At 41.5% G+C, this 26,852-nt stretch overlaps 1 protein-coding gene across 1 annotated transcript in view; it reads right to left on the bottom strand.

The window, feature by feature from the left end:
• The window catches only part of LOC114656621 (transmembrane protein 26-like), a 28,217-nt gene extending 9,001 nt beyond the window's left edge, over positions 1 to 19,216 (bottom strand). Inside the window, exons 1-2 of the mRNA XM_051931208.1 lie at positions 18,864 to 19,216; positions 2,061 to 2,202 (exon numbers count right to left, since the gene is read on the bottom strand). Coding sequence (XP_051787168.1) covers positions 2,061 to 2,202; positions 18,864 to 19,051 — 330 coding nt within the window. The 5' untranslated portion in view covers positions 19,052 to 19,216. The remainder of the gene's footprint in view (positions 1 to 2,060; positions 2,203 to 18,863) is intronic.
• Between the last annotated feature and the right edge of the window lie 7,636 nt (positions 19,217 to 26,852).

Genomic DNA, 26,852 nt, shown 5'->3' with positions numbered 1-26,852 from the left:
GGGAAACTGTAAATGTTTTAATACGAATGGCATATCAAGATCTCCTTTGGAGACTAATGTTATCTGCGGAAGATGTACTACATTACCTTTCTTGTCGCCTGTTAAAATTTTACATGTCAGAATTGTTCGATCAATTTTGAATAAAACTAATCTTGTCCTATTGCATAGCCCATCACTCATACATAAATTATGCAATAGCATTACGATTCAATCTTCTTTCAACAGTAATTCGGCCGATGGAAGAAGAGATGGTGTTAACGGTTGTAGATATTCTACGGGATATTTTAAGTTGATGTTTTAATCTTCCACACTATCACCACCAACTGTTTCAGCATAGTCTATTTACACGCATTTAACCCATTTGCCATGTAACCAATCGACAATTTTTGCGTTATTTCGTTTGACTGCATCGTTTCTCTGTGCTAGGATTGCCCTGTACTAATTTCTTCTGTTGATAACAGTTTGTGATGAAATTCTTCAATAAGATTTGGACATAATAAGTCTTCTTTTATTGGGAAATTAAAGTGAGGAAAACGTAAAAATTTATAAGAGCTGAGAGCGCAGGAACTATGTCTGACAAAAGCATTTACACGAATGAGAGGTGAGAGGGCCATGGACATTTTTCAAGTCTTGTCTCGATGGACTTGAAAAACTCTCTTGGCAATAATCTTGTCTCAAGATTTTCTTTTATAATAGAGAGATGTTTATATGTAGAAAAGTGAAAAATTTAATTAGCCTATATTCTAAGTTAGACTATACTGGAAATAACTTTAAAGTTTTGTAGAAATAAATGTGGTGGGGTTTGCGTCATGCTCTAACAAATAGACAAATATATAGATAGAGAAGGGCACAATAGAAAGATGCTAAACTACAAAGGATAAGGAAAAGATAAAATAAGACATACTGTAACCCTGGGTCTTCCCATATGGGTGGATGACACAATCTATATGTTGGGATACTCACCAATTTCCTCATATCCAAGCAGTAATGAGCCTGCTGCTCATCGTTCATTTAGTCACTGAAAAAGCAGCATCCTTTTTAACCTCCTTAGCAATAGACCTTAATGTAAACTCTGACTATAAAAACAGTGCTAAAAGCATTAGTCCCGAGTGTCACTCGGGCAACTGACGAGTCTCACATAATCATTAGACACAAGAATTACTCCGGCTGTAAAAGTGTCAATATCATTAGTGCCGAGAATTGCTCGGGAAACAATATAGACGTGTCTTGCATAAGTGACAGGCCCGAGTGTTACCCAGGCAACGGTGCAGACATTTCTTCTCCTACACCCTCCTGGCATCTTGAAAGAAACATTTTTCGGCAGGTGTTGCATGCTTGTGATAGTGATTTGAGCAGTGATGACGAAATGTATCTGTCTTCAAGCAATGAGTTTGAAACGGGCAGTGAAATTGAAAGTGATTCTGATGAATCCGAAAGTGACACTTGTGTCAATCACACATGTGCAATGTGCTGTTCAAAAGCTGATCAGTCTGGAAATAAAATTTGCAAGGAATCACACTACTATTTTCATGACTGTGATGCTGGACTGTGTATTTCTCCGTGCTTCAAGATATACCACAAAAACAACACATTTTGAAAGTTTATATAGTATTAGCAAAATTATTAATATTACTATTATTTGTATCATTATTATATTTTCTACATTTCTGACTTTATACTTTTATTGTTTTTATGCGTTTTATAGTAGAAAGCACAGATTTAATAAATCTGTAATTTTTCAAGCCAAAAAATGCAATGCTTTTTACATTTTTTTTGAGAAAAAAATGTAACACTAAGGAGGTTAAACATTGACTTTTTTGGAAATTGAGGGAAATGTGACAAGTTACCACACATTCATGGAACCAGTTCCAATATACTGTATAATCTAAACAAAAAAATAAATTATAAAGTATTAATTTTGTTTGCACTTTTTTTAACTGCATAGTAAGAAAAACAATTGGGATGGAGCTTATGTCTCCTGTTTTTAGTTAGCATTTGAATGGGTGAAATGCCTGCTCAATAAAGTCCAGTTAGTTCAATGATATTTGCAATTTGCCTACCTGCAAAGGAAACAGACCATGATGTTCTACATGACTTTTAGAACTGTTGCAGATATGTGGTTCTTCAGTCAACAGGCCAAGTTCCAAAATCCATATGCAGGATATAATGGTGCATAAGTATAAGAAGATCATTGGAGAAAACCTGTGTACAAAAATAAAACAGCACTTAGAAATCTTCTTGATAGTTTGGATTCATCCACTTGAAAGCTTAATGGTTCTAATATTATTTTTAAAAATTCCAAGTCAAGCCAAAAACAGTAATTTTTATTTTATGAATGAGGTGATATGATTTGAGGTGAATAATGTGCCAAAAGCAATAAAAAAATCACTTAACTGAAAAAAATCAAGAAAACCTGAGTCAGCTTTTAATTTATCAAATAGAAAGAACCACCCAGAACTGGATGACAGGCCATTACTAACAACCATTCACACTGAATGACTTATTACCACCACAGTGAATGCTGACACCTCTCTAGCAGACAAGCTTAATACCTTCTATGCAGGCTTTGATGGGAATGCGAATATCAACCAGCGATACAACACACCTGTGGCAGGAGACCACTTAATGAGGAAAGAGCACTAACATTTTCGGAGCACAGTTAGAGGAGAGCTTTCATAACAGTGAACACCAGGAAGCAGAAGACCTGACAGCATTCTAGGATGTGTAAAAATATGTGCTGATCACTTTGCACCAGGGTTCAAAGTAATATTTAATCTCTCCTTATCCCAGTCTGTCATACCAACTTTCTTTAAAATATCCACTATTATCCCTCTACCTAAGTAAGTAAGTTCAACCTTTCTGAATTACACTAACACCTATAGCAGTTAAGTGTTTTGAGAGGCTATGACATATCCTCTTCTTCTGGAAAAAACACTGGACCCACTGCAGTTTGCATATTGCTCCAGTAAATCCATAGAGGATGCCATCATCTTGATCCTACATACAGTACTGGCCCGCCTGGACAACAACTGACGGAATTGTGTGTGAATTCCATTTATAGAACACAGTTCTGCATTTAACACAATAAGCTTCTCTAAGCTCATCAACAAACTCAGGAACCTGCATCTGAACATGTCATTATTGTCAGGCACACCCCAGGTAGTTCAAGTGAGTGGCCACACAGGTTCTCCACAGGGATATGTTCTGATTCCTCAGCTGTACTCCCTTTATACATACGATATAGGCCTGATATCTAATAATAATGAGCAGGTCTACCTGAAAGAAGTGGAGAGTATGTCACAATGGTGTCAGAACATCAGTCTTCTCCTGATAATCAGCAAGACAAAGATGCTGACTGTGGACTTTGGAAGAGGCACTACCACCCCCTCGGTATTAACAGCACTCAAGTAGAGAGGGTGGACAGTTTCAGACACCGTGATGTCCATATCACAAAGGACTCAAGCAGATCCAAACATATCAACACCTTGGTGAGGAATGCAGGACAATATTTTTACCCATCTCTGACACCTCAGAGATTTCAGGCTGCCTTCCTAACTGCAATTACATATCTACCATTGAAAGAATCCTGGAAGTATTACTGTTTGGTTTGGGAACAGCATGCAGCAGGAGAGCAAAGCTCTGCAGAAAATTGGGGGGTCAGCTGAACTCATCATTGGGCATGAACTCTCTAATTTCAGGGCATCTACAACAAGCGATGTATTTGGAGTGGGGAAAACAAGATTATCTATACTAATAAAAGGCAAAGCCCTCACTGACTGACTGACTCATCACTAATTCTCCAACTTCCCGTGTAGGTGGAAGGCTGAAATTTGGCAGGCTCATTCCTTACAGCTTACTTACAAAAGTTAGGCAGGTTTCATTTCGAAATTCAAAGCGTAACGGTCATAACTGGAACCTCTTTTTTGTCCATATACTGTAATGGACTGCAGCTCGCTGGCCGTGGGAGGCGGAGTTGCGTATCGCGTCATCACGCCTCCCACGTAATCACGTGAACTGACTGTGAACGCAGTATGTAGAAAACAAGGAAGAGCCCCAAAGAGCGCTGAAGAAAACATTCATTACACAATTGAGAAGGCAGTGAAACAATAAGAAGCGAGCGAGTGACGCATACAAGCATATTCTTAAGTGCAGCTACTGCGGAAACAAAGCATGGTGTAAACCGTAAGTTTAAATTAAGTTTATAGAAACGCTCCCGCTGCCGTTTGCAATACCATATTCGCGACATACAAGTTTAATGAGAAGATACGAGGTATAAACAAGACTTTGGATCACTTTGTAACAGAGTTAAAATTGCTGTAGCGAGAAACTTTTAAGTGCCGGGTCTTAGCTAACATTAAATAAAGCCGTGGACATCGCAACATCACACAAGAGAGCGGCTCACATGAAGTGACTGAACGTAGCACGAGTGATCACTCATTACACAATTGAGAAGGCAGCGAAACAATAAGAAGCGAGTGAGTGACGCATACAAGCATATTCATAAGTGCAGCTACGGCGGAAACAAAGCACGGTGTAAACCGTAAGTTTAAATTAAGTTTGGCAAGATTGCTTTTCTCCTGTACAACTATACGTTGCATTCTCAACAGTAAGCTTGCACGACTTGGTCATATTACAACCGGAGTGCTGAACTGACAACGTGGTATACAAAGAGAACTATAACAATCGTAATAAACGAACAATAAAACAGCGGAGAACCCGTGGATTAAATAAAAAGGCTGCTTCCTTGGCGAAGCAAGGAAAAAGGTTGGCCTTATATGGCGTTCGTTTATAAAACAGCGGAGAAGCTGTGTAAAGACTGCTTCACAAAAAAAACAGTAGAGCGCCTTATATGAGCAGGCAGTCAGCTAAAGAAGGGAATCAATAAATAACTATAATCATAATAAACTAACAAAAAATAGTGGAGAATCCGCGGATTACATAAAGGAAATGGGTACCTGAACAGAAAAGTGAGTCTCAAATACCTACACAATAACTATAACAATCGTAATAAACGAACAATAAAATACAGAACCGCTAAGCAAGGAGAAAGGACGGCCTTATATGGCGTTCGTTTAGTATGTGCGTCTTGGGAACTGCACGTCTGACATTGTGGTCAGCAACACAGGAGCGCCACAAGGGACTGTACTTTCTCCGGTCCTGTTCAGCCTATATACATCGGACTTCCAATACAACTCGGAGTCCTGCCATGTGCAAAAGTTCGCTGATGACACTGCTATCGTGGGCTGTATCAGGAATGGGCTGGAGGAGGAGTATAGGGGACCTAATCAATGACTTTGTTAAATGGTGCGACTCAAACCACCTACACCTGAACACCAGCAAAACCAAGGAGCTGGTGGTGGATTTTAGGAGGCCCAGACCCCTCATAGACCCAGTGATCATCAAAGGTGACTGTGTGCAGATGGTGCAGACCTATAAATATCTGGGAGTGCAGCTGGATGATAAATTAGACTGGACTGCCAATACTGATGCGCTGTGCAAGAAAGGACAAAGCCGGTTATACTTCCTTAGAAGGCTGGCTTCCTTCAACATCTGCAGTAAGATGCTGCAGATGTTCTATCAAACAGTTGTGGCGAGCGCCCTCTTCTACGCAGTGGTGTGCTGGGGAGGCAGCATTAAGAGGAAAGACGCCTCACGCCTGGACAAACTGGTGAGGAAGGCAGGCTCTATTGTTGGCATGGAGCTGGACAGTTTAACATCTGTGGCAGAGCGAAGGGCACTCAGCAGGCTCCTATCAATTATGGAGAATCCATTGCATCCACTAAATAATGTCATCTCCAGACAGAAGAGCAGCCTCAGCGACAGACTGCTGTCACTGTCCTGCTCCACAGACAGATTGAGGAGATCGTTCCTCCCCCAAACTATGCGACTCTTTAATTCCACCCGGGGGGGTAAACGTTAATATTTAACATTATACATAGTTATTGTCTGTTTTTTCACCTGTATTATTATCATTCTTTAATTTAATATTATTTATTGTATCAGTATGCTGCTGCTGAAGAATGTGAATTTCCCATTGGGATTAATAAAGTATCTATCTATCTATCTATCTATCTATCTATCTATCTATCTATCTATCTATCTATCTATCTATCTATCTATCTATCTATCTATCTATCTATCTATAAAACAGCGGACGGGCTGTGTAAAGGCAGCTTCACCTCAATTTAAAAAGGTTTTCTTTTCTTCTTAATTAAAATTTAAAAGCAATACTTCACCACTGCGAAGCGCGGGAATTTGGCTATATGCAGTGAGTGTGTACGCCTGATGAGCCCAGAATTAGGGCAAAACACGTGTCGCATACTCTTTGCATTATTTGACAGTAAACTATTTTCAACCATTCTATGATCTGCTTCTCACAACTGAAGGCACCGTGGCGGATGTTAGTTGACTTGCTGGCCAACCATAAGCGTTACCTGGTAGGTAACCACCCATACAATCAGATTGTGATTCAGACTGCGAATGCCGTGAATGTAATTCCCCGATCTACATGCTGTCAAATATATATATATATATATGAGGTTCGATTCCCGTAAGGGAGTGAAGGTGAGCGCTGCTTTTAAAGTACTGCTTTTAAATTTTATTAAGAAGAAAACCTTTTTAAATGAAGTCTTAAAAAAGAGCTTGTAAAGATTATTGACAATAAGCTACGCAAACCCACCAAGACATGCAATCGTTAAATCAAAGCGCGAGTGAAAAACACCATTCCCATAATATTAGTTAATGATTAACACATTTCTATATGTATTAGTAAGCATACAATACAACTGATAATATGTTGCGCTTATTTATCTGTTGTACTGACATTTTTTCCGCTGTTTAAACGCTGAAATCTAACGTGTTTGTGCCCTTCAGAATGAAAAGAGTTGCAATATACCTCTTTTTTAATTAAAAGGCGAGCTTTTAAAGACTGAGAAATCACCCCGTAAATGCACACGTTTAATTGCACATGTGTTAATATGTATGCTTACACAGTATTAAAAGACACTCAACAAGTACACAGTATTAAAAGACAGTCAACAATTAACGTCATTTACCTTTGTTCCCGCGTTTGACTTGTGCTGTAAATCTCTTCCTCGTTTTCAGTTCACGTGATTACGTAGGAGGCGTAATACGTGATGACGCGATACGTGACTCCGCCTCCTCCATTAGAGTATATGGACAAAAAACAGGTTCCAGTTATGACCATTACACGTAGCATTTCGAAATGAAACCTGCCTAACTTTTGTAAGTAAGCTGTAAGGAATGAGCCTGCCAAATTTCAGCCTTCTACCTACACGGGAAGTTGGAGAATTAGTGATGAATGAGTCAGTCAAACAGGTTCCAGTTATGACCATTACGCGTAGAATTTCGAAATAAAAACTGCCTAACTTTTGTAAGTAAGCTGTAAGGAATGAGCCTGCCAAATTTCAGACTTCTACCTACACGGGAAGTTGGAGAATTAGTGATGAGTGAGTCAGTCAAACTGGTTCCAGTTATGACCATTACGCATAGAATTTCGAAATAAAACCTGCCTAACTTTTGTAAGTAAGCTGTAAGGAATGAGCCTGCCAAATTTCAGACTTCTACCTACACGGGAAGTTGGAGAATTAGTGATGAGTGAGTCAGTCAGTCAGTCAGTCAGTCAGTCAGTCAGTGAGGGCTTTGCCTTTTATTAGTATAGATATGTGTATATATATGTACATATGTATATATATGTAGATATGTAAATTTGTATATATATATATATATGTATATGTGGATGTGTATATGTATGTACATATATGTATATGTAGGTATGTGTATATGTAGATATGTATATATATGTATATATAGTATGTATATGTATATATATGTTTACATAACATCTTTAACACACTACTTCTCCGCTGTGAAGCGCGGGTATTTTGCTAGTCAGTAATATGAGCCATCCCAACAAGTTTTCTGTGCTGCAGTCATGTAAATGATACCACAGCCTGAAGACTAGTTCAGAGACTGCTTTTTTACACAGTCCATCCACATCATGAATAAGTAAAGTTTCCAGAACTACATGATGCCCTACTGTTAACTCTCTTAAATTATTTATTATATTTTATAGTCATATTAAAGATTTTGTTGATATTTATAAAGTCACTTATTATTGCTATTGTCCTTTTATATTCTTCTTAGGTGCACAGGATTGGCGTTTAGCGACTAAGCATTTCACCTTCATATTGTACTGTATGTGTAATTTGTATTTGATGAGTACAATTCAGTTTGATTTGATTTGACATTTTAAAGCATTACTTTGGACTGTGGGAGGAAATACATAAAAATAGAGAATGCAGGCAAAGTCCCCCCAAGAGGCATCTCATACCACACTCAAAATTAAAGGGAAGAGGTTACCCAAATGGCAGTTCAACCTAATCCATGTCATAGTCTTTCTAATTAGTACAGTATTACACTTTTTCATTATTATGTGAGGGGCTGCAAGGAAGAAAGGGCTGGTTCTGGACAGAGGAAGGGCAACGCATGGTCCCAAGACAGTGAGGAAAAACACATGGAAAGGGTGATAAAATGAATCATGCAAGTACAGAAAGAAAAGTACCAACAGGCAGTAATTTCTGTGCATGTACTGTGTACCCGGAAAGGGCAATAGTCAGCGATACCAGTCCAGAGAAGAGAGTGAGAGGGCAGCAAAGATACCACAAGGCTTCCAGAGCAACATATGGCAGCACATGGCTAAAGGCTGGAGATGGCTGTAAGAGAGTATTAGCATGAAGTTAGTGCTTTTCTATTCATTTGCTAGGGGACAGTCTACTCAATAGAGTGGGATTAGAAAATGTCAGAGAGAGATGGCTTTTTTTAGATATACAGTAATCCCTCGTATATTGCGCTTCGACTTTCGCAGCTTCACTCTATCACAGATTTTATATGTAAGCATATCTAAATATATAACGCAGATTTTTCGCTGGTTTGCAGATTTCTGCGGACAATGGGTCTTTTAATTTCTGGTACATGGTTCCTCATTTGGTTTGCCCAGTTGATTTCATACAAGGGACGCTATTGGCGGATGGCTGAGAAGCTACCCAATCAGAGCACGCGGTTAAGTTCCTAGGTGCTGATTGGCTCAGCAACGGAGCGCCGAATTCGATTCCGCTTTGCGTTAACCAGGAAATCTCGTCTTGCTCATTCAGCATCAATGCGTTTCGCTGTGTAAAGAGTTAACTTTTGTGCTCTTTTGTGCTCTTTTGTGTTTATCTTTGTGCATAGTCAAGCCCTTCGTTATGGCTCCAAAACGATCTGCTCCTGCTACTGCTTCAGGGGCCGTGCCAATGGAAGATGCTAATGATTGCCTCAAAGGTAAAAGTTTTAGATATGTTGAAGGAAGGGAACAGCTACGCCACTGTAGGACACCATTACGGCATCTATTAGTCCACGGTTCTTTTTATTTAAAAAGGAGTAAAAGAATATAAGATCTACGGCCGCAGTGTCCTTTAACCAGGGTGCGAAACGAGTTGTAAGTGGACGTAATAAGGCGGTAGTCCAGATGAAATCTGCTTTAGGGATTTGGATTGAAGACTGCCTGAAGAGGCTCCTTTAGAAGAGCTGTAACGCTCTCCTTTGTTGTGCAGTAAAATTTAAACTCCTCATTATTGGACAAGTTGTCGTGTCATTGTTAGTGAGTAACCATAATTCATTTTCTACGTACAGTACTTAGATACATGTACGTACGTTTAGTGTCACTGTAGACACATTTTACTGTATACAATTTTTCTTGCATTGTACGTATTTATTGCTGGTGGCCTGTCTATCGTAATGGCTTTAACATAAAGTGCATCTGGAAAGTATTCACAGCGCATCACTTTTTCCACATTTTGTTATGTTACAGCCTTATTCCAAAATGGATTAAATTCATTTTTTTCCTCAGAATTCTACACACAACACCCCATAATGACAATGTGAAAAACATTTACTTGATGTTTTTGCAAATTTATTAAAAATAAACAAATTGAGAAAGCACATGTACATAAGTATTCACAGCTTTTGCCATGAAGCTCAAAATTGAGCTCAGGTGCATCCTGTTTTCCCTGATCATCCTTGAGATGTTTCTGCAGCTTAATTGGAGTCCACCTGTGGTAAATTCAGTTGATTGGACATGATTTGGAAATCCAGACACCTGTCTATATTAGGTCCCACAGTTGACTCTATGCCCCCTTTGCATCATTCTCATGCTCGGCTCGTGTCTCTGCCACTCGTGTTGTGAAGGGGGTGGGGCTGAACACACGCTAAGGTGATACGGACAGATCAGCTGCTGGCTTGCAGCTGCTGCCACCGAGCTGCGTGTTCTGCATGTCGTGCTGCGCGTCGATCATTTAAAAGCCTGTACAGCAGCTGTCCTTAAAGCCAGCTACTGCTTGTGCCGTGGTGTGTGATCTGCAGGTCGCGCTTCACGACGATCAATTAAAAGCTTGTACAGCAGCTGTCCTTTTGTCTCACTTCCTTATCTCGTGGGAGGTTAAAGTGTCTCAGAGAAATTGTTTGTAAGTAGGGCGAGATGTACAAGGAGTCTTGCAGGACTTCAAAGTGTCTCTCTGAGATGATCAGGTCTCAACCCAAGATTTTTTTATATAATAGACAGATATTATATATCCATCCATCCATCCATTCTCTTCCGCTTATCCGAGGTCGGGTCGCGGGGGCAGCAGCTTGAGCAGAGATGCCCAGACTTCCCTCTCCCCGGCCACTTCTTCTAGCTCTTCCGGGAGAATCCCGAGGCGTTCCCAGGCCAGCCGGGAGACATAGTCCCCTCCAGCGTGTCCTGGGTCTTCCCCGGGGCCTCCTCCCGGTTGGACGTGCCCGGAACACCTCCCCAGGGAGGCGTCCAGGAGGCATCCTGATCAGATGCCCGAGCCACCTCATCTGACTCCTCTCGATGCGGAGGAGCAGCGGCTCTACTCTGAGCCCCTCCCGGATGACTGAGCTTCTCACCCTATCTTTAAGGGAGAGCCCAGACACCCTGCGGAGGAAACTCATTTCAGCCGCTTGTATTCGAGATCTCGTTCTTTCGGTCACTACCCATAGCTCATGACCATAGGTGAGGGTAGGAACATAGATCGACCCGGTAAATTGAGAGCTTTGCCTTATGGCTCAGCTCCTTTTTCACCACGACAGACCGATGCAGAGCCCGCATCACTGCGGACGCCGCACCGATCCGCCTGTCGATCTCACGCTCCATTCTTCCCTCACTCGTGAACAAGACCCCGAGATACTTGAACTCCTCCACTTGAGGCAGGATCTCGCTCCCAACCCTGAGAGGGCACTCCACCCTTCTCCGGCTGAGGACATGGTCTCGGATTTAGAGGTGCTGATTCCCATCCCAGCCGCTTCACACTCAGCTGCGAACCGATCCAGAGAGAGCTGAAGATCACGGCCTGATGAAGCAAACAGGACAACATCATCTGCAAAAAGCAGTGACCCAATCCTGAGTCCACCAAACCGGACCCCCTCGACACCCTGGCTGCGCCTAGAAATTCTGTCCATAAAAGTTATGAACAGAATCGGTGACAAAGGGCAGCCCTGGCGGAGTCCAACTCTCACTGGAAACGGGTTCGACTTACTGCCGGCAATGCGGACCAAGCTCTGACACCGGTTGTACAGGGACCGAACCGCCCTTATCAGGGGGTCCGGTACTCCATACTCCCGGAGCACACCCCACAGGATCCCCCGAGGAACACGGTTGAACGCATTTTCCAAGTCCACAAAACACATATAGACTGGTTGGGCGAACTCCCATGCACCCTCCAGGACTCTGCTAAGGGTGTAGACCTGGTCCACTGTTCCGCGACCAGGACGAAAACCACACTGTTCCTCCTGAATCCGAGGTTCGACTATCCGACGGACCCTCCTCTCCAGAACCCCCGAATAGACTTTTCCCAGGGAGGCTGAGGAGTGTGATCCCTCTGTAGTTGGAACACACCCTCCGGTCCCCCTTCTTAAAGAGGGGGACCACCACCCCGGTCTGCCAATCCAGAGGCACTGTCCCTGATGTCCATGCGATGTTGTAGAGACGTGTCAACCAAGACAGCCCTACAACATCCAGAGCCTTGAGGAACTCCAGGCGTATCTCATCCACTCCCGGGGGCCCTGCCACCAAGGAGTTTTTTGACCACCTCGGTGACCTCAGTCCCAGAGATGGGGAAGCCCACCTCCGAGTCCCCAGGCTCTGCTTCCTCATTGGAAGGCATGTTATTGGGATTGAGGAGGTCTTCAAAGTACTCCCCCCCACCGACTCAAAACATCCCAAGTCGAGGTCAGCAGCGCACCATCACCACCATATACAGTGTTGACACTGCACTGCTTCCCCCTCCTGAGACGCCGGACGGTGGACCAGAATCTCCTCGAAGCCATCCGAAAGTCGTTCTCCATGGCCTCCCCAAACTCCTCCCATGCCGAGTTTTTGCCTCAGCAACCACCGAAGCTGCATTCCGCTTGGCCTGCCGGTACCTATTAGCTGCCTCCAGAGTTCCACAGGACAAAAGGGACCGGTAGGACTCCTTCTTCAGCTTGACGGCATCCCTCACCGCCGGTGTCCACCAACGGGTTCTGGGATTGCCGCCACGACAGGCACCGACCACCTTATGGCCACAGCTCCGGTCAGCTGCCTCAACAATAGAGGCACGGAACATGGGCCCATTCGGACTCAATGTCCCCCACCTCCCTCGGGACATGGTCGAAGTTCTGCCGGAGGTGGGAGTTGAAGCTACTTCGGACAGGGGGCTCTGCCAGACATTCCCCAGCAGACCCTCACAACACGTTTGGGCCTACCAGGCCTGACCGGCATCCTCCCCCACCATCGAAGCCAACTCACCACCAGGTGGTGATCAGTTGATAGCTCCGCCCCTCTCTTCACCCGAGTGTCCAAGACATGTGGCCACAAGTCCGACGACACGACCACAAAGTCGATCATCGAACTGAGGCCTAGGGTGTCCTGGTGCCAAGTGCACATATGAACACCCCTATGCTTGAACATGGTGTTTGTTATGAACAATCCGTGACGAGCACAGAAGTCCAATAACAAAACACCACTCGGGTTCTGATCGGGGGGGCCATTCCTCCCAATCACGCCCTTCCAGGTCTCACTGTCATTGCCCACGGTGAGCATTGAAGTCCCCCCAGCAGTACGAGGGAGTCCCCAGAAGGTATGCCCTCTAGCACACCCTCTAGGGACTCCAAAAAGGGTGGGTACTCTGAACTGCTGTTCGGTGCATACGCACAAACAACAGTTAGGACCCGTCCCCCCACCCGAAGGCGGAGGGAGGCTACCCTCTCGTCTACCGGGGTAAACCCCAATGTACAGGCTCCAAGTCGGGGGGCAATAAGTATACCCACACCCGCTCGGCACCTCTCACCGGGGGCAACTCCAGAGTGGTAAAGAGTCCAGTCCCTCTCAAGGAGATTGGTTCCAGAGTCCAAGCTGTGCGTTGAGGTGAGCCCGACTATATCTAGCCGGAACCTCTCAACCTCACGCACAAGCTCAGGCTCCTTCCCCTTCAGAGAGGTGACATTCCACGTCCCAAGAGCCAGCTTCTGTAGCCGAGGATCGGACCGCCAAGGTCCCCGCCTTCGGCCACCACCCAACTCACACTGCACCCGACCTCCTTGGCCCCTCCCATAGGTGGTGAGCCCATGGGAAGGGGGACCCACGTTGCCTCTTCGGGCTGTGCCCGGCCGAGCCCCATGGGTGCAAGCCCGGCCACCAGGCGCTCGCCAACGAGCCCCACCTCCAGGCCTGGCTCCAGAGGGGGGCCCCGGTGACCCGCGTCCGGGCGAGGGAAAACGGCATCCAAATTTTTTATTCGTCATAGGAGGTCTGTTAAACCGCACTTTGTCTCATCCCTCACCTAGGACCAGTTTGCCTTGGGTGGCCCTACCAGGGGCATAAAGCCCCGGACAACAGAGCTCCTAGGATCATTGGGACACACAAACCCCTCTACCACGATAAGGTGGCGGTTCGAGGAGGGGAGATATTATATATATATATATATATATATATATATATATATACACAGTACTGTGCAAAAGTTTTAGGCAGGTATGAAAAAATGTTGTAAACAAAGAATGCTTTCAGAAATATAAATAATGATTGTTTATTGTTATCAATTTACAAAATGCAAAGTGAGCAAACAAAAGAAAAATCTAAATCAAATCAATATTTGGTGTTACTACCTTTTGCCTTCAAACCAGCATCAATTCACGTAGGTTGAAACACAGTCATTAACAAAAACAGAAACAGCTGTGTAGGAGGCTTAAAACTGGGTGAGGAACAGCCAAACTCTGCTACCAAGGTGAGGTTGTGGAAGACAGTTTCATGTCATGGCAAGATTGAACACAGCAACAAGACACAAGGTAGTTATACTGCAACAGCAAGGTCTCTCCTAGATAAAGATTTCAAAGCAGACTGGGGTTTCAAGATGTGCTGTTCATGCTCTTTTGAAGAAACACAAAGAAACGGGCAACGTTGAGGATCATAGACGCAGTGGTTGGCCAAGGAAACTTAGTGCAGCAGATAAAAGACACATCAAGCTTATTACCCTTCGAAATCGGAAGATGTCCAGCAGTGCCATCAGCTCAGAACTGGCAGAAACCAGTGGGACCCAGGTACACCCATCTACTGTCCGGAGAAGTCTGGCTTAATTTAAGGATTAATGGTGTTCTCAAGGCTGAGAAATACAGGCAGATACTTATCCATCATGCAATACCATCAGGGAGGCGTATGATTGGCCCCAAATTTATTCTGCAGCAGGCAAACGACCCCAAACATACAGCCAAAGTCATTAAGAACTATTTTCAGCGTAAAGAAGAACAAGAAGTCCTGGAAATGATGGTATGGCCCCCACAGAGCCCTGATCTCAACATCATCGAGTGTGTCTGGGATTACATGAAGAGACAGATGTGAGGAAGCCTACATCCACTTAAGATCTGTGGTTAGTTCTCCAAGATGTTTGGAACAACCTACCAGCCGAGTTCCTTCAAAAACTGTGTGCAAGTGTACCTAGAAGAATTGATGCTGTTTTGAAGGCAAAGGGTGGTCACATCAAATATTGATTTGATTTAGATTTCTCTTTTGTTCATTCACTACATTTTGTTGATTGATGAAAATAAATGATTAACACTTCCATTTTTGAAAGCATTCTTTGTTTACAGCATTTTTTCACACCTGCCTAAAACTTTTGCACAGTACTGTATATATAATTCACTAAGCCGACAGGGCAAGCAAGACAACCATGGGATACGCAGGACATAGCCATGTCCGCAAAATCACAGACACCCGCCCACCAACTCTAAGACCATGGGATATGACGACAACTCACAGAGCCACGCCCGCCAACTCTAAGAGCATGGGACGAGAACACCTGCCCGCCTGACTGTTACCGGCATTCACCGCAATGCATTCACCGCAATGCACTGGAGTGTAAAACCATCGCAGCTTTTAACTCACAAACTGAAACAACTCACCAAACACCGCCACCCTGTCTCTCGAGGCATTCACACTGCCGGAAGACAACCATGGGACACGCAAGAAACAGCCACGTCTGTCAACTCACAAAGCCCCGCCCACCAACTCTAACACCGCATCAGACGCTTTCTATATCTAAGAAGATATATAGATACTCATTATTCCCCGGCATGTGTCCACCCACGCTCTCAAGGCACTCACAGTGCCTGCTCATGTGCCCGGACACAACAACTCACCAACTTGGTTTCGTCTCTGCTACAGTACACCTACACCACTGAGCCATGTTGACTTTTCATTATTCTTTTCGGTTTCAGCTGCATTTCTATATATAATCCACCAAGTCGTCCGACCATAGGTTACGAACGACAGAGCACCGCCCAACAACTTGAACCGATACAGAAACACGCCCACCAACTCTAAGAGCATGGGACGAGAACGCCTGCCCGCCCACCTGACTGTTACCAGCGTTCACCGCAATGTACTGGAGTGTAAAACCATCACAACTGCTAACTCACAAACTGCAACAATTCACCAAACACCGCATCAGACGCTTTCTATATCTAAGAAGATATATAGATACTCATTATTCCCCAGCACACGTCCACCCACGCTCTCAAGGCATTCACAGTGCCTGCTCATATGCCCGGACGCAACAACTCACCACACACAAATTTCGCTTAATTTGACTCAACACAGGAAACCTCACCCGGCCTGGTCATGGAGAGGATTGACAGATTGATAGCTCTTTCTCGATTCTGTGGGTGGTGGTGCATGGCCGTTCTTAGTTGGTGGAGTGATTTGTCTGGTTAATTCCGAAAATGAACGAGACTCCCTACAGCTAAATAGTTATGCAACCCCTGAGCGGTCGGCGTCCAACTTCTTAGAGGGACAAGTGGCTTTTAGCCACATGACATTGAGCATTAACAGGTCTGTGATGCCCTTGGATGTCCGGTACTGCACACGTGCTACACTGAATAGATCAACGTGTGTCTACCCGGCACTGAGAGGCATGGGTAAGCCGTTGAACCCCATTCGTGATGGAGACCGGGGCTTGCAATTTTTCCCCACGAACGAGGAATTCCCAGTAAGTGCGGGTCATACGCTTGCACTGATTACATCCCTGCCCTTTGTACACACGCCCCCCGCTACTACCATGGTCGGGTGACTTGGTGGATTATATATAGAAAAGTAGCCGGACCCGCAAAGAACAATAAATGGCGGGGGGGCGGGACAGAGGGGGTGGAATGGGCGTCCTTCCCCTCTCTCCCCGTTCCGCCCTCTGCGCCCAAGCACCGTCCAGCCTCGTCCCTCGCTCTGAGAGGTGGAGGCGCACAGGCGGTCCTCCAGTTTCCAGTCACGGACAATTGTATGTTGGTTCGTAGCGTGCATTGTTGCAATGTTACTGTTCTTGGTGGTTTATTAAATTATGGATTTTTCAAATGTTCATTTTTTTCCCTGTGCTTAAAACTCATTAAAAGAGCGGCGTATGCTACGCTGCAGGTTGGCCAGTATATATATATATATATATATATATATATAGAGAGAGAGAGAGAGAGAGAGAGAGAGAGAGAGAGAGAGAGAGATGCTTTGAAGAATATCTAAGAGCTGTACAAAATATAGGAAGATATTTATTTTGTCAATGTTAATTCTACCAGCTAAAGCATCACAGAAGGTAATTACGGTGATTTATTGTCATCATAATTTCCAGTTATTTAAACTGTTCTGATACAATCAACAAAAATGCTCTAGGCCAGTGGTTCCCAAACTCGGCAATGGGGACCCACTGTGGCTAAAAGTCTTTGTTCCAACCAACTTTCGTTTTTCATTGGACTTTTAGCCTAATTAAGTGAGTCAATATTTCCCAGTTTCTGTGTTTTGGAGTCAATGTAGAAATTACAAACTAAGGTTGGTAGATTTTTATTAAAATAGTAGTAGTTATATGGGGAATATGTATTTTTTTAAGTCGTTAACAGTATTTTCAGTCTAATTATCATTCTGCTTTTCCAGGTGTTCTGGTTATTTAATTGATCATTTACTAATTAGTGGGTCTGACACTGAAGTCGTTGAAGCTTTCATCATCCTGGGTGTCTGCTGTGCTGTTGTTAATTGTTACTATTAGGGTTAAATGAAGGGAGCAAACTACACAAGAAAAGGGGAAAATAATAGGAAAACAAAAGAAAGTTAAGCATTTATAGCTTCAGAAAAAAAAAGTATTTCTAAATGTCTTATAAATGTAAAAAACATACTATTGTGTTTTTCTGAATGCAGAAAAAGAGAAGAGTAAAAAAAGACCAGCTAATTAAATGAGATCAGTTGTTATCGATTATTAGCACCGATTGTGAATCTGGTTGGAACAAAAACCTGCAGCTGCAGTGGGTCCTCAGGACCGAGTCTGGGAACCACTGCTCTGGTGTGCAAGAGAATTTACTGAAGAAAGTGTGCCCATTCAAATTAAAAGTTTTATATAGAACTTAATTTGAACGATGAATAAAGAAATATTTTTGTTCAAGCTCTTCCACTAAGATCTCCTTTATTTCTGATTGCTTTTGGAACTCAATAGCTAGGGATTCAATTATTAAAGACCGATACTTGTATTCAATCTTAATCATTTATTTAGTGTAATATTTTCTTCTACAGAATCAAGAGTTTCAAATTTCTTACCATCTTTGGAATACGTGAAAGTAGGGTGAAATGACACCTTTTATTGGCTAACTAAATAGATTACAAATGCAAGCTTTTGAGGCAGCTAAGGCCCCTTCATCAGACAAGGTGTAAGATGAAGGGGCCTTAGCTGCCTCAAAAGCTTGCATTTGTTATCTATTTAGTTAGCCGATAAAAGGTGTCATTTCACCCTACTTTCTCCAGTATCAATCTATGGCTAATACGGTCCAACACTCTACATCTTTGGAATAAAAATCTGAAATTTATAGAGTGTGAGTACGGAGGGTTATTCATTTTTATTACAACAAATTCATCTATGAATATGTGAGGTGGCTGTTCATGGATGTGAAATTTCAGTTAACATGGGGGATTGGTTTAATGTAATTTTTATTACAGAAAAAAAGGATAGGCTATTCAGGAAATCAGAGAAATGACTGACATTTGAGGTGAGACAAACCATATATTTTTCATAAATGGTAACAAAACACCCTGCCACATCTCAGAAATGTGGCAGCAAAATATTTCCTGTTTCCAGTTAAAAAAAAAAAAGCTTGATTTGTTTATTACTAAATAAACAGCAATTTACATTTAGAAAAGCAATCAAATATTGTTTTTTCTTCACTTTTAATAGCATACATTTTACTTTGTTCTTGCTGTATTTAAGATTGTAATTACATTTACAGTTTTCACTGAAATCATCACTCACCATTTCCACTCTCCCTTCTCTGTGCTCCTTACAGTTATGAACCCTTCAATTCCCAAGGTAATAACTCCGGTCATCAATCCCCAGTACATGGGGTTTTGCATTCTTGTGACAACATGCCAAACAGCTACCAATCCATGGCTAAAAAAGAGCAATCTGCTTAGGAAAGCATGAAAAATTTTAAGGCTCATTTTTTCCCAATCCAAGAGAGTTTTCTGAAAAATAAAAGAAAGACATAAAAGTAATATTCTATCTATAAGGTGTTTTAAATGTAACAGTGTTCAAGCTTACAACTGCTCTGGGATACCATATCCCAGACAGAGCACATAAGGTTCCTCGTGTGTCCAGTATATAGCAAAGGTGTGAGTTTCAAGAGCAAGGCACGCTTCAACATAAGGGCTAAGCTACAGCAAATTTAAGAGATAACCTGATCTTGATTATGACATATAAAGCAACACATTTATAAATTTATATTCCACACTTATTTCTACTGTCCTAATTTACTGCTGCCACTTCACCTAATAAATTCACCTTTGGGATATGGGATCAAAGTTAGGAAAAATAGCTATATAGATATGGTAAGAATGATCAATGTTGTCTTTTAGGAAGCAGATCACTCTGCCACTGCCAGAATTCACTAAACATTTGCTGGAAAAGAAATTACAGAAATTAGAGAAATTTACAGAGCAGAAGAGCAATCAGTCAGTCATCTTCCAACCCCAAAACTATTGAAGTCTATACACCTTTATTTCATGTGAATAATGCAAGGGATCACATGGAATTACTTAATCTAGTTACGTCAACAGGTTCCACGTAATTAGAATAATTCATTTGGAACAAATTGTTGTTGCAATTTTTCAAATAAAATTTGGTTAGTGTTGTGTAGCTACAAAATGGTTTGATATTTCTCAAAACTAAAACACGTGTTTATTTTCAATTAACTGATTATGTACTTAAACTGAACAATTAAAAATAATGCAAACATTATATCAACACAAGCAATTCAACCAAAATAAGTTTAATGTAAACTTGTGTAATGTTTCACACATTATTGTGTGAGTTAGTATGATTTATATTTATCGAATACATTTTCTGTGTCATGTTCTATAATATACTGTCATGTTGTATTGGAAAAGAAAACAATGCTTTTGTGACATAGGTTTGGTGACAAATTCACTAGTACATCAAAAAAAATAATTAATTAGCTTCTAGAACTACACAAACCACATGGCATTTAGAAAAAAATTTATCAAAAGTCTTTTACCTTTTTTTCCAAACTATACAAAGGTGTGAGAAATTCTTGGACATCAATGTAACAAATGGGCCATTCTTAATCCAAAATATAAGATAGTCATGTACTGTACACAGAATTTGCTTATTTTTATTGAGATCAACTTAATGGATCTATGTGTCAGTCAGTCATTTTCAAACCTGCTATGTCCTGAAAAGTGTCACGGAGGGGTGCTGGAGCATATCCCAAACAGCACTGGGAGAAACAGGAACAAACCCCAGACAGGGCGCAAGTCCATTGCGAACACACAAACCCCAACCACACTCTAGTGCCAATTTAGTATCGCCAATCCCTGCATGTCTTTGGACACGCAGAGGAAACCCACACAGACACAAGGAGAACATGGGACACAAACCCTGGTCTCCTTATTGCAAGGCAGCAGTGCTACACTGTTCTGCCCATGAATCTGTGTTTATATTGAAAATGGACATGCCATGTTTTAGTATAAAAAATGTGTTCATTCTGAGTAAGATTAAAATAAAACAGGTGAATAATGATAACAGTCACTTATCTTTAGTGAAAATAACAATGTGATGGCTTTGTTTCAAACTTTTGTGAATAATAATTTTAAATTATATTAGCTTAAATTAGATATATAAATTAAACACTCCATTAGTTCATTTTTTCAGTGCATACTATTAAAACCACAGTATTAAAATATTAGTAAAGTATAAGTGTATTTATAGAGCCCTTGTTTTCACATATGCACTTTTGTTTTATTACCAAAAAATGATCTATGTTAAAATCAAAACTCAAATTAGAACAGTGGAGAAGGTCTTCAAAATTATTGAACCTGCTATCATAATCAGGGCCGTCTTAACGGCATCATGGGCCCCAGGGCAAAGTAGTGTGCTGGAGCTCCTGTTTTAGTGGCAAGGCAGTACATCGGCATCAGAAACATTGTGGGTTCCTATGCTCCTGGAGCCCCGGCCTGTGCCAATTGTGCTCATACGTTAAGACTTTAATATCATAATAAACTCCACAACAGCATGTTGTACACTTTTTTTGCTGGCAGCTGCTGAGCAGAAACAATACTGACAAGAAATATGTTACAAAATACTGTCATTTATATTAGTAATTATCGATTCTCATAGTATTAAAATATTTCGGCTCTGCGCTAGACTAAGCAGATTGGCGACGTTATTAACAAACAAAACGGCACTATTCGTTCAACTGGGCAGTTACGAATACTTTTTAAAATATTTACCTAACAAAATCGCTGCTGCAGTTTTTGAAGAGGCTGAGCTGCTTTGGTCCTCCATGAGATGCGCAACTTCCAGTAACGAGTGATCGAGCGCGAGGTGAAAAGGCAGCAGATGTCAGGCTTCGGACGACTGCACCGAGTGCCCAACACGCTCAGGTGGCACTTGCTCTGTTCAAGCCCAGTGACGTTACTGCACAGTTCGGCGTTGCCTAAACACCTTCCAGTGTGGAGAAGGAAGTTTATTCAGTGGCCACTTGTGCTTGTGGCAGGAACCTCTTCCTCCGAAACCACAGGAATTCACTCTGTACCGACTGGGACTGATGTTCACTGATGCGGCCTCAGGACTGCAGGGAGTTTTACGGTGGCTCGGTACCGCGAGATTTACGTTCTTAGCCGACTGTTTTTCTATCGCATTGAGCACTTCAACTACCTTATTCTCTTTGTTAGTGCATGTGCTCCGATGTAACGCTGAAGGAGTTAAGAATATAACGAGAAAAAAAGATTATGCCCTGGTAAATGGAAACACTTTACAGAATTTGATTCGCAGATTATAAACAGCATCCTCTGTGACTGCTGTGCGCTGGCTGACAAGGATTTCAAATAGATTGTGTGGAGTATTGGTTTTCTACCCTATAGTTTCACGGCCGCCTTATATGTAGATAACAGTCATTGTGGAAGGTTTGCATCGCGAGTCTTCCATATATGGTGTGTGATTGATAACGAAATATGTCGTATAATATAATGGACATAAACATCAGGGATTTACCAATATTAATGTAATTTATGTTCGAGTAAAAAATCGGGGCTGAGCACAATAAATCAGGGGCTTCATGTTCTGTCTCATCTATCTATCTATCTATCTATCTATCTATCTATCTATCTATATTGCATGCAGATGTTTGAGCAGCCTTGCTTAAAATGTCTGTTACTGTGAATAGGTACTGTATGTGAGCAAAAGATGATCTGAACACCAACAGGCATATAAATAAAGATGACCCATTTCTTTAATATTTTAAGCAAGATTACATTTTTATTTCCATCATTCACTGGTACAAAATACCAAAAAAATGAAAAGGACCTGAAGCAAAAGTTTAGGCACCTGACATGGTCAGTACTTAGTAACACCACCTTTGGCCAAGTTTCACAGCTTGTAAACAACTTTTGTAACGAGCTAGGAGACTTTCAATACTAACTTGGGGTATTTTTTGCCCAATTGTCCTTGTGAAAGGCTTCTAATTTTACAAGATTCTTGGGCCATCTTGCAGGCACTGCTATTTTTGGACTCTTTTTTTTTTTCAATGATGTTTAGGTCAGGGGCAAAACTGTCAGCTTACGCCTCTTGATGTATTCCATTGTATATTTTGAGGTGTTTCAGATCATTATCTTGTTGTAGGACTCATCCTCTATTTAACTTCAACTTTTTTACAGATGTTGTCATGTTTGCTTTCAGAATTTTCTGATATTTAATTGAATCCATTCTTCTATCTACCAATGGTATGTTCCTTGTGCCACTGGCTGCAACTCAAGCCCAAAGCATGATCAACCACCTCCATGCTTAATAGTTGGAGAGGGGTTTCTTTTCCTGGAATTTGGCACCCTTTTTTCTCCAAGTATACCTTTGCACATTGTGGCCAAAAAGTTCTTTTTCGATTTCATCAGTCCACAGGACTTGTTTCCAAAATGTATCAGGCTTGTTCATTTGCAAACTTCAGGTGCTGAATTTTGTGGCTAGGGTGCAGGAAAGGTTTTCTTCTGCTGAGTCTGCCTTGAAGGTTGTATTTATTCAGGTGTCGCTGCACATTAGAACATTGCACCACCACTCCACAGTCTGCTAAATTTTCCTGAAGGTCTTCTGCAGTCAAACAGGGTTTTATTTGCCCTTCTAGCAATCCAACGTGCAGTTCTTTCAGAAAGTTTTATTGGTCTTCCAGACCTCAACTGTTCCTGTTAACTGTTAATAATATTACAAACTGAGGAAACAACTACCTGAAAATGCTTTGCTAGCTTCTTGTAGCCTTCTCCTGCTTTGTGAGCATCAGTTATTTTATTTTTGCTAAGTGCTAAGAAGCTGCTTAGAGGAGCTCATGGCTGCTGATTGTTGGGACAAGGTTTGAGGAGTCAAAGAATTTATACAGCTTTGCAATTTGCATCACTTGGGGTTTTCTAACGATGACTGTGAACAAGCCATAGTCCTAAAATGCTGGTACCTTGGTAAACATTATCTAAGACATCAAATATCTTGGGATGTTCAGAAATTTGCATGATGGTCCTTTTCCTTTTTCATTGTACAATTGTACAAAACAAAAACAATACATTAATCTTGCATAAAATGCTGAAAAGAAATGTGTCATCTTTAACTTTATTCCTTTTGGTGATCAGTTCATCTTCTGCTCATTTGACTATTCATAGTAACAGATATTTTAAGCAAGGGTGCCCAAACTTTTTCATGTTACTATATACATATAGTAATGTGGAAAAGTAAGTACATCCCTTGGGAACTGTTGACTTGTTCGATTTGAACAGGCTCACATTAGATGTTCATGCAGACAGTGAATACAGATAGAGGCGATATACTTGAACAAATGACACATAAAGCTGACATGGTGTATACATTCGTATAATCTAAATTATCAAAAATGCAGATATATGTCACATGGAAAAAGTAAGTACACCCCTACATGTATCACCAATTCAGATCAATAAAATTAGAATCAGGAGTTCCAGATTAGGTGGCAATGATTAGAACCTCCTTAGGGAGAATGCATGCAGAAGATATTGGTTTTAAACCACAGAAGATGTCATATTTAAACCACAGATATCTAGGGTATGGTGTTTTCATTGCTATTGATATGTGTGGTGTCATTATGCCAAGATCAAAACAGCTCTCTAAGGCCCTCAGAAACAAGGTTATGTCTATGAGTCTGACAAAGGTTTTTAAAATGATGGCCACATAATTTGAAGACAATCATTCCACTATAAGAAAAGTCATCGACAAGTGGCATAGATTTCAAATGACTGCTAATTTGTCCAAGACTGGCAGCCCAGCAAATTCAGCCCAAGAGCTGACCGTTTTATCCTACAAGAAGTCTGCAAATACATATTTCACTGCAGCATCTGCAAGTAACTCCTGCAAAAGTTGATGTCAACGTTCATGCATCTACAACCAGAAATATATTGCATAAATTTGATTTGCATGCAAAGTGTGTCAGAAATTCTTTTTCTGTTCAAAAAGAACATCAGAACAATACTACAGTTTGTCACTGAACATACAGGCAAAAACCAGGCCTTCCTGAGCAATGTGCTCTGGACAGATGAAACAGAGTTGTTTGGCCAAGGTAACAGTAGACATGTTTGGCACAAACTGAAGAGAGCATTTCAGAGAAGAATTTAATACCAACAGTAAAGCACTGTGGTAGAAATGTTATGGTTTTGGGGTCACTTTGGTGCCTAAGGGCAGCTAGCAGTCACTGAGTTAAGAATAAATTCTACACCACATCAAAGTGTGCTTGAGCAGAACATGCGGCCATCCTTCTGATAGCTGAAGCTGAACCTTTCAGAATGATAATGATGCCAAGTACACTGGCAAATCCAATAAGGAATGGCTCAAAAAGAAGAAATGGGGAGTTATGTACTAGCCTAGTCAAAGTTCTAATTTGAATCCCTTTGAAATGTGCGGAGACTTGAAATGGACAATACATGCAAGAAAAGCCACAAACATCTTGCAACTAAAGAAATTTTGCATGGAGAATGGTCTCAGATTTCATTGAGTTAATGTCAGATACTGGTGGGCAGTTATGCAATGCGCCTAAAAGAAGTCCTTTCTTCTAAAGGGAGCAATACCAGCTTCTGAGGCCAAGAGTATAATTACTTTTTCGATAGTACACCAGTACATCCATTTAAATTTTTGTCTCTCTATATATAAAAGAAAATCCTGGAATGGAAAGCAAATGCAAGGCTACGATACGTGATAATCTCGAAAGACATTTAAAAGACCCGCGAGACCAAGGAGACTTGCCACGGTGCGTCTCGCGGGGACCGTAAACATGAGACTTGGTGCCAAGAGATTGTCCCAGGGCCGTAGCAAAAAGGACTGCGGCTGTACAGGCTTTAAAAAAAGATCGAAGGGTAGCGCGACGGCAGCTACCCGAAACGAACGCGAGCAGCGTTATACATCCTGCAAGAAAGAGTTCAAACACGCCTGGGGCCAGAAATAAAAGACAGGTATTGCTTTTACAAAGTCACGCGAGACCAGGCAGTGAGCCATCATTTAAAACAAGTCAACAGACCTATAATCTAGCAGTTGTTGGATGGCTTTTGGCAGCCAAGCATCATGTGCTCGGAGTTCTTAAAACAACTACATGCGACAGGCAGAAGAGGCAGCTAGCAAGTAGCAAAAAGACAACAAATGATCCAAAGGCACATCCTTAACACGAGCAGTATTATACGTATGGGAAGAAAGAGATGTAAACACGCGCGGGCCAGGAAATAAAGAAACTATTGTTTTTACAAAAGGTTTTAAAGTAAAAGTGAAAATAATGCATATGTAACAATTCACAAGAAAATAACAATCTCTTTAAATTGTAGATTGCCTGCCTAAGGTAAAGTCATCCCTGATGAATGGGGACGTGGGAATGAGGGGTTCTTTCATCGGATTAGCGCTATTTCAGATGTTGAATGGCAAAATGGGGGAGGCAGCTTGATGAATGAGGTTTCCAGGACTTAAAACAAATCCAAATCATATTATGTGATATCATCTAATGTGAAATTCTACTCCGTACTTCTAGAATTTTTATTTTTATATTGAATTGAGGATTTATTCTGTTCTATGTATTGTACTGTACGGCTCAGAATTAAAAGACAATGAGTAAAATGACAAACTAGAACTTCATAAAGACGTTTACAAATGTTGACGCTAAACATCTGCAGAGCAGGTTAGAGACTATGAAACCAGTGAAATTAGAAAGGCTCAAAAAAAAAAAAGTTGGCGCTATACACGTGGAGAAAGTTAAATGATATGAAAGTAGGAAAATTAGAAAATATAAAAAAAGAAAGTAAAGATCGCAGTAGAGCAAACAAACAAACTGCCTCATTTAACTATGCACCAGTCTAACTTTGGTTTTGCACATTACTACACCTTAACACTTAATTCTACTTTATTCACATAATTTTACTTATTTATTATGTTCTACTATGCTGTTATCTTTCAATCTATGACTTTTTGTTAATTTAACTGACATTCTTCTAACTTTGCACAGTTTTTGATAAGCAGATCAGGATGCATTTCACTGCATGTTGTCCTGTATAACTATGCATGTGACAAATAAAGAATCTTGACAATTTCAAAAACGGAGTTTACCGCACATGCATTTATTGGTTACTTTGTTAGTGTATATATATTTATCTGTCTGTTTATTTAAAAAGCTACATTTACCCCAGGAGTCAAAAACGTTCCGTCTAGCCCTTGTACAAAAACCTAGACAAAAGCTGGGGTATCACC

The sequence above is a fragment of the Erpetoichthys calabaricus genome, chromosome 8 (assembly GCF_900747795.2).
Source record: "Erpetoichthys calabaricus chromosome 8, fErpCal1.3, whole genome shotgun sequence".
In the NCBI taxonomy this organism is placed as follows: domain Eukaryota; kingdom Metazoa; phylum Chordata; class Cladistia; order Polypteriformes; family Polypteridae; genus Erpetoichthys; species Erpetoichthys calabaricus.
This window is presented reverse-complemented; position numbering and strand designations above follow the sequence as displayed.